Below are 8,512 nucleotides of genomic sequence, written 5' to 3' on the forward strand. Positions count from 1 at the left end.
GATGCCTGGAAGAGGGATCTGGGCATCTAGAGCCCTACAGAGCCCAATGGACAAACCCCAGTAGATCCTGGGTATCATGGACTGCATGTGTGAGGCTCCTACTGACTGTTCCAAGGCAAGAACTCTGTTCAGGAAGCTATGAGACAGTCACTTATCTAGTGAGGAAATCCAGCCACCATCCAGCAGCCACTGCTCAACACCAAATAGTTACTCCCAGCCCATTGCAGATATCCCTGTCCTTGCAAAGTGATGTAACAAAAGTCACCTTCCAGCACAACAATCGATGGGAAGAGAAATCCAAGTTGTAGCAGCAGGAGAAAGCATGTGCTGAAACAGTGCTTGCAAATTTCAGGAGCCACAAGAGGACAGGCCACTTATGGGGTCACAGGGCCACTGTGACAGTAGAGCAGGTAGGCAGGTCAAAGATTGGTGAGTAGGAGCCCTGTTCTGTCTCCAGAGGGTGCTCAATGTCATCCTCCTCCAAGAGGCCTCCCCACCCACCTGCCTACCCAGTGGCTACTACTCATTTAACTGCCAAATGAAGTCATCTTGGACACATGCTGGTCTCTTTATTAGCTGTGTCCCCAGCAGGAATGAGGGCAGGGACCTCATGTGTTGGATGCACACATACAAATGAGAGGGAGCTGTGGAGCGGTGCCCCTGACATTTCCCCAGCAGCCTGCCCTCAATGGGCACCCCATGGAGAGTGTGCAGGCATGAAGGGCCCCACCCCTGGAGCTGAAGCTGCAGGAAGAGGCCCCTCGGTGTCCTCTCAGGCTCTTACTCCAGAGGAGTTGGGCTCCACTACCTGGGAAAGGCTTTTAGGAGCCTCTCCTAAGCCTGTGTGGGGAGAATTTTGCTTACTAAAAAAGTTTACGTGTGAGGGGGACTTTCCAAAGTTTAGAAAATGAGCATGTGAAGGTCATCTGCTTGAGGCTTAGAGGGGGAAAATGTATCAGGGTCACACTGGAGGTTCCAGCGGAGCCGGAGCTGTTGAAATCACCCAAAGCTCTGGGCAAGACTGACCCCATTCCTCTGCCCTGTCCTCAATTTGTCCTCCAACTCTCAGCTGTGGAATTGGAATATTCACCAAGCTCTGGCCCTGGCAGTGAGTGAGGTTTGCTTGGGGCAGGGTCCTCAGGTCCTGGTACCCCTAGCTCAGTGCAGGCACAGGGAACAAGGCACAGGAGACTCACTGGCTGGAAGTGGGCCAGCCCAGGGGCACCGGAAATCCTGCACAGATGGGGCTCTGAGGGCCTCTGTTCCCTGGACTCCAGATCTGAGACAGGAGCCTTCATCCAGAATCATGGAGCCAGGGCAGGGCTCCTGCCCCACATGCTTGTGGGGAGTGGGCAGGGCTCTGCACCTGGTCTCACCCCCTCTGGTTATGGGTAGCACCAGGATAGTCAATCAACAGAGTTCTAATGATTGAAAGAAAAGCATTAAACTACAGCCTGAAGGGGCTGAGAGGCACCTGGCTGATTTTCTTAGGGTGGTTGGTCCTAGAGTCTCTGAAGGCTCATCATTCTACAAGCTCACACAGTCCATGTGAGAAGAAGAGGAGGGACAAGCAGCTGGGAGCAGATCAGGACCTCAGTGATGGGGACATCACAGGCACATGGAGGTATGTGCTGGAAGCTGATGAGACAGATGACCCTGGAGTTCTTGAGGGACACCGCACCTGACCCTAGAAGTGAGCTGGAAGGGATGGACATCTCCAGATAGGGCACTGAGCCACCATAGTGCTGATGTGCACCAGCACAGATTCCAGTATCTGCTGTGCCTGCAGTGGGACAAGGTGTCAGGGCACACCTGCTCCCAGAGGCTGGGCTGGGAAGAAGTTGGCTGAGTCTTGCCAATATCCCTGAGCCCTAGAGGCCCTGGCCAGACAGGTCCGTAGGCAGACAGGGAGCAGAGGCAATGAGACACACAGGTGCTTCTGCGAGAGTCATGGCTCTGGCATGAGGGAGACCTCTTGAGATGCAGACTCAAAGGTCTGTCTTGGCAGGATTTGTCACACCTGTGGGGCAAAGAGCTAGAACAAGGAAAGGCTGAGAGAGGAAGGGGTCACTGGACAGGAAGGCAACTGATAGAGTTTGCCTCTGTCCCTACCCATAATCTCATCTTAAATTGTAATTCCCAAAATCCCCATGTGACAAGGGAGAGACCAGGTGGAGGTAAGTGAATCATGGGCGCATTTTCTCCTATACAGTTTTCATGATAGTGAGTGAGTTCTAATGAGACCTGATTATTTTATAAGTGTTTGGGCAAGTTCCTTCTTTGGTCATTCTCCTTTCTGCCACCTTGTGAAGAAGGTGGCTTGCTTCCCCTTTGCCTTCCACCATGATTTTAAGTTTCCTGAGGCCTTCCAAGCCATGTGGAACTGTGAGTTAATTAAAACTCTTTCCTTTATAAATTACCCAGCCTCGGGTATTTCCTTATAGCAATGTGAGAAAGTACTAATAAAGTACATTACTTTGCATGAATGATACGCCCACAATGAGTCAGAGCCCTGCAATCTCTTGGCTGAAAGGGCGGGGGCTCTGCAAAGCTGCAGGGAAGCAAAGCCAGCTGAGCGTTCTCCTATGTTCCTGTGGTTGGTTCAGACCAGCCTATATGAGCAGGTATGGGGCATTCTGGGTAGCTGGACTGTGCAACTGCAGGCATATTAGTGTGTGAACAAAGGAGAGTATATGAGAGTCTCCCACCATGCACCTGTGGCCCTCTGCCCCAGAGCCAGGCCCCTCCCTGCCCCTCAGTGTCCAGTGAGGGGTCAGATTTCTTTTCCCACTGAGTCCTGTTGTGATTGCTGACTCTTTTCATGCCTCCTGATTGAGAGAATCAAGGTGGAGATCAGGGACCAAGGCAGGACAGTGAGGGGCTCAAGATCCCCCAGGCCCAGCCCCCTGCCCAGGGTATTCCCCTTCTTCCTGAAAGGGAAGCGACCAATACCTACCCCTTCCCTCTGCTATAGTCTGACCCACAGGCCTGTCCATTGCCCCCTTACCTCCCCCGTATCTACCCCTTAAATGACTCATTGCTCTAGGGGCTTTTCCTCCTCTGCTCCAGATCATCCCACCACAAATGGGCCCAGAGTAAGAGACATCAGGGAAGGAAAGGGTACCTGGGAGTCTTGATCTCCAGACTCCTGGGTCCTTCTGATCCACAGGTTGAGCCTTGACATCACCACTCCTAAGAGCCTCAAGATCTCCTAAAAAGAGAGCCTTCCATCCTAGGGTTTAGGGCCACTTGCAGCAGCAAGGCATTTTCACAGGCCCTGGATTGAGGATAGACTCTGCCTCACTCCCACTACATCCAGAACATGCTATAGACACATGAAAAAGCTCCCTCACTGTCCCTAGGGAGCCATGTGCTCAGCTAAGGAGATGGGCTGAGGAACATGATGGTAACTCAAGGTTCTGCCAACATTACTTGACATATGAAAATACAGAGTTTTCTAGCACTGCCATGGCCAAGATTTTGGTTTTGGAGACCTCCGAGATAATCAGCCTAAAGATCCCTTGCAGACCCTGAGCCCTCCACCTTCTGGCTGTAGACCGATCTGCCAGTTCCTTCTCCAAGAGGTGGTGTTTGCTGACTAGACCCACATGAGCAATGAAGCGCTCAGTGTGACAGGAGGTCAGAGACTTAATGGATTCTGATCTCTGGGAACCAAGAACTCAAACTGATCCCTGACCCATACAGGTGAGGTGCACAGACCATGCCCAGCACATTAGGTATCCTCTACACTTCTGGAGGGGCCCCACTCACCTGTATAGCTGTGTGTATCCCGCCAGTGTCTCTCCCAACTTCACTGTGCTGGCCGGGAGCCTCATGCTGGCACTGCAGAATGGAAGACAGGACAGACAAGCCACGTGAGACACCCTCACCTCAGGAAGACCAGGCCTGTCCCTAGGGCTGGAGGAGTAGTCCCCAGCACCAAAGAGAACATGGCCCTCCATCACAGAGTGGACTATGTTGACTTGGCCAAAGTGAAGAACTTCCAGACTCCAGGAATTTTTCTCCATTCCTGAGAAACATCCCACTCAGTAGGACATCCCCAGGATCAGAATATCTTCCACTCCTTCCTTCTCCCCTTCTCTTCCAACAACTATCACTTTCACCTCAAAGACACCTCCTGAGTCAGGTCCTTCCTTCCCATCTTCCCCACCAAAGCAATCAACATCTATCTGCTCCCCGGTCTGCCACCCAGAGCTCTTCACCAGGCTGCTTATACCTCAAACAAATCTGATACGGTCCTTCCCACTCAGACCCCTCAGACTGCAGAACAGGGGCCAAACTCCTTGGCACAGCACACAAGGCTCTCATTATCTGGTCCCTCCCCCTGCCTACACCTCATGCCTATGTGACAGCCGATAGAACACCCATGCTCTTCACTGTGCCCTTCCACATGCTGTTCCTTCTATTGGAAATGCCATTCCTCCAGTTTTCCACCTGAAAACATCCCACTAGTTCTTCAAGTTCCATGTTGAATGTCAATTGCTTCATAATACCTTCCCCAGCTCTCACAGGCTGAGCGGTTGCAGCTACTCCTGAGCTCCTAGCCCTGGGTTTGAAATTCCTGTCACTGCACCTCCCTGCTTGAGTGGTCTGTGTGTGTTTCATGGTCTCATGTGAGTTGCTTGAGGGCAGCAACTCTGCCATTCATCATTGTACTCATCCTGTTCCATCCCCACCCCAACCCCCAGGCCTAGCCTGGCAGTCAGCTTCAGTGAATGTTTAGAGGGCAGATGAATACAGCACAAGTGGATTAAATTCCTAACACATACGTGCAACTGCTTTTCAGATGTGATATTTCTTTCCCAAAGCATGATCCTCAGACTCCTGCATCAATGTTATGGTGCATGGGGACCCTTATCCATCCCACAGATCCACAGGCCCCCACACCAGGCCTGCTGAGGCAGAGGCTTTCCCTCCCTACGCTGTTCCTGGTCTCCCTCCTGAAAAGCTTCCTCCTCCTTCCCACCTCAAGACTAAACCCTCCTCCTTCTTTGGTGCCCCATCCAAGCCCTGCCTGCATCCTCCAAGCAGCTCTCCCTGATCCTACTTCCCTGTTCCATCTGATCCAGCTATAGTCTCTCCTGTTAATCCCATCCCTCACCAGATCTGGAGCCCTGGGCAAGGAATGCATGTTCCTTTTGTGTATCATAGGGTACAGCCTGGCACAAAGGACATGGGTGGCAGATACTCAGAAAACATTCTGAATATGACCAACAGGAAAGAGCTGGGGCCTCCAGTCCCCTTGGCCCCAACCTGCAGATTAAAGTGGTTTCTCAGTTGTCTTTCCTGGGGCTCATCTGAAGGGGGCAGGAAAAGCGGTGGCTTGTGAGAGTCCTGGGGAGGTCAGTGGCCCCCTCAAGTCAGGACGCCTCCTCCTCCTTGGATATCCTACCGCTTCAACCAAGCGTCAACTGTGACCAAAGAAGTCTGTGGACAAGCCCTCATTGAAGACCCTTGTCTTGTCTGGTAAACATATCTGTGAAACCCCATACACCAGTCAGGGTCACAAGCCCTTCTCTAGGTTTCCTTCTTGGGAAGCTGTAACTACCTGTTTTCCTATCTGCCTCCCCACTGCCTGCCAGCCCTGTGGGGCACCGATCAACATTGGGCCTTCAGCTTCCTCCCTAGGGCCTGGCACACATTAGAGACGCAATGCCCAATGAATGAGTGAGTGACCCTGTGAACCAAATAATGAAGAATAAACACTAGGACAAGGCAATATGAGATTTCCCCACCCCACATACTTTGTACTGTTGGAGCAGTGGCCTAGCAAAGAGCATTAGGAGAGCCCTGCTGCTCTCCACCTCTCCCCTCTGCTCCTGTGCAAGCCTCCTAAGTGATGCCAGAAACTGATGAAGGCAGGTGTGGGCCTCCTGAAGCCCAGCGCCATCCTGGCCTGTACCGTCATCTGCAGCTCTGACCTTGCCCACTACGTGGGGCAGCTCATGCTTACTGGCACCCAACTCCTGGGTCACTAACCTACTCTCCTTTATTTAGCACAGCCTTGTCTGCTTGGGGCCACCCATGGAAACCCAAAGCCCTACTCTATCCAGAGCATTGTCCTATCTAGTCCGAGGCTCTTATGCTGTGATGGGTGCTGGATTCCTCAGTTTACCTTGCAGTGGATTCAAGACAAGGGTGTGCTGTGCTCTCACCTGAAAGGAGGTGGTCCTGGGCTGGAGTATTTGAGGGAGCTACCGCAGGTGCATTGAGTGGATGAGGGGGTCTGCCTCTTCCTCCTTGCTGGGGTTTTTTACCCGGACGGGGCAGGGGGAGCATCACAAAGAGGTCTAGAGCCCAGTGGGCTCAGGCAGCCACAGACCCCATGTCTCATCCCAGGAGCTGCAGGAGAAGGGGAAAGTGAGACAATCCTCTGCCTCTCTCTCCTGCCTCCTTCACCTTCTGTAAGAGTGGTTGGTGGATAAGCATTCCCTTGGGGCCAGGCCACCAGGCAGAGCTTCCTAGGGGAGCTTCTGGAATGATCTGAGGCTTCCCAAGAGTCTGCTGGAGCCCTGGAGTCCAGGCCTGGATGAGGATGTGGTAGGGGGTACCAGGTCTCCCTGCCCCATGGCTGGTGCCCCTTGAAGTCTAGCAGCCTGCCCCATCTCAGTCCCTGCTCTGATCATGGCTGGAAGGAGGCAGTGGGGAAGAGACTGCCGACACCAGCCTGCCTTAGTGGGGTGGATGAGAGACAGACAGGGAGCCAGAGACCACCTGGGTGGAAATAGGAAGAAGCCCTCCAGGGTGCGGGGTGGAAGGGTAGGAGGGAGGGGACACTGCCAACCTGCAGTGTGACTAGTGAGAGGCAGGAGACTACAGTCAGAGGGCCCAACATGCCCTGCTCTGCAGAGGATGGCAGTTTCTTCCAAGGGAGGGCCCTTTCTGTCTGCCTCTCAGTGGTGGCTTGGCCTCCTCCGAGAGGCCGCCTGCTCCTGGGCCTGGGCTGCTCTGAGGCTGCAGTCTTCTTTGGAGCCAGCTTGGTGTCTGGTCAGGCTCCTCTTTAGGACTGGTGACCTCTCGAAGATCGATGCTTTCTCCGACACCAGTCTCCTTTCTGAGCCTGGTGTGTTTTCTGAGACACTTGTCTTTTCTAGAACTGACTTCTCTGAGATGGACCTTTGCTCTCTCACCACTACCTTCTCTGACACTGATGCCTTTCCTGGGGCCAGTGTCTTCTCTGAGACACCTGTCTTTACTGGAACCAGCTTCTTCTCTGAGCTGTCTTTTCTCTGATACCACTGTCTTCTCAGATAGAGATGTTTTCTCCAAGGCTAGCACCTTCTTGGCGATGGAGGTTTTTTCTGAGACCAGTCTCTCATCCAGTGCTGTCTTCCCTAGCATGGAGGATTTCTCTGAGACTGGGGACTTCTCTGTTTCTTTTTTCCTCCCTCCTGGCTTCCTGCTCACCAAGCTCTCCTCCTCCAGGGCCCAGGAACCCTGCTGCTCCTGGCTTTGTCTCTGGTGAGGTGGGGTCTCCAGTTCCTTCTTGGGGACTAGGAGATGCTGCATGTCCTGCCAGGGTCCCAGCTGCCCCTTTGCTCCTCTGCCTTCTGCCTCTCCCAGATGGGGGCCCATGCAGCCTTCACCACCTGCTACCTCTGCCCCTTCTGGCAGATTATGATGGCTTGGATGTCCTCATCCTCATCTTTGGAGGCTGGGGCAGCAGCTTGGAAACCTCTGCTTCTTCCATGCTTGAGAGTCTGAGTGGGGAGGTGGAGTTGGAAATATAATCACAGGATATCAGAAATGGAAGGGACCTTGGGGGCACCTAACCAATGGAGATGCCTTCAGGACCACCATGGGGAATACAAGAATGTCAGGCCCTGCCCTCTTCCCCGCCACCACTTAAATAAGGATTATCTTTACCTACTCTACATATTAGGCTTCCAAGGGGTCATTGAACAAAGCACTCCATGCTTTTTTAAAAAGTTAATAAACCCCTAGTAAGGTCCAACTATTCCATGTTTAGACATAGTCAAAAAAAATTAAGCAAATATATATGTGCCAGACCCTGTGCTAGGCATTGAGGGTCAAAAGAAATAAACACAGCTTCTGCTCCTTAGATCTTAGATCAAAACTAGAAGTATTCAGGGATTTGTCAAAGGTCTCACAGCTAATTGACAGGAGAGCTTGGAGTGAAACAGAGGGCTTCTGACGCACCATTCCACTTTCCTGTCAGTCACATGGGTACAGTTGAGACCAAGTGATAGCCACAGGTATTGCTGTGGCCTAGGGCACATACCCTGTTCTCCATCATCTGGGGCACCCAGGGAAACAACAGCATGAGAAGACTGTCAAAAACCCACAGCACTCGGCCTCCAGCCAAAGGAGATTCTTTTCCTTCCTCAACTCCCTCTTCTCCATGTGATTTCAGGCAGGTTAACTCACTTTCGAAGCCTCGGTTTTCAAATCTGCAAACAAGGCTTGCAAGGAAGTAAAATGAGACTCATCTCATGAGAGTGCCCAGCACAGTCCTGGCATGTGAGTGGCA

General features: G+C 52.5%; 1 protein-coding gene across 1 annotated transcript; it reads right to left on the reverse strand.

Annotated features, from left to right (window-relative positions):
- Nucleotides 1-3,770: 3,770 nt before the first annotated feature.
- LOC129052044 (ladinin-1-like) lies at nt 3,771-7,678 on the reverse strand. The gene is made up of 2 exons (XM_063720386.1): nt 6,177-7,678; nt 3,771-3,843 (listed from the first exon to the last, which is right to left on the reverse strand). Exon 1 carries the CDS (start codon nt 7,594-7,596, stop codon nt 6,841-6,843), a length of 756 nt encoding a protein of 251 aa, XP_063576456.1. The 5' UTR covers nt 7,597-7,678; the 3' UTR covers nt 3,771-3,843; nt 6,177-6,840.
- Between the last annotated feature and the right edge of the window lie 834 nt (nt 7,679-8,512).

The sequence above is a fragment of the Pongo abelii genome, chromosome 20 (genome assembly GCF_028885655.2).
Source record: "Pongo abelii isolate AG06213 chromosome 20, NHGRI_mPonAbe1-v2.0_pri, whole genome shotgun sequence".
Lineage (NCBI taxonomy): Eukaryota > Metazoa > Chordata > Mammalia > Primates > Hominidae > Pongo > Pongo abelii.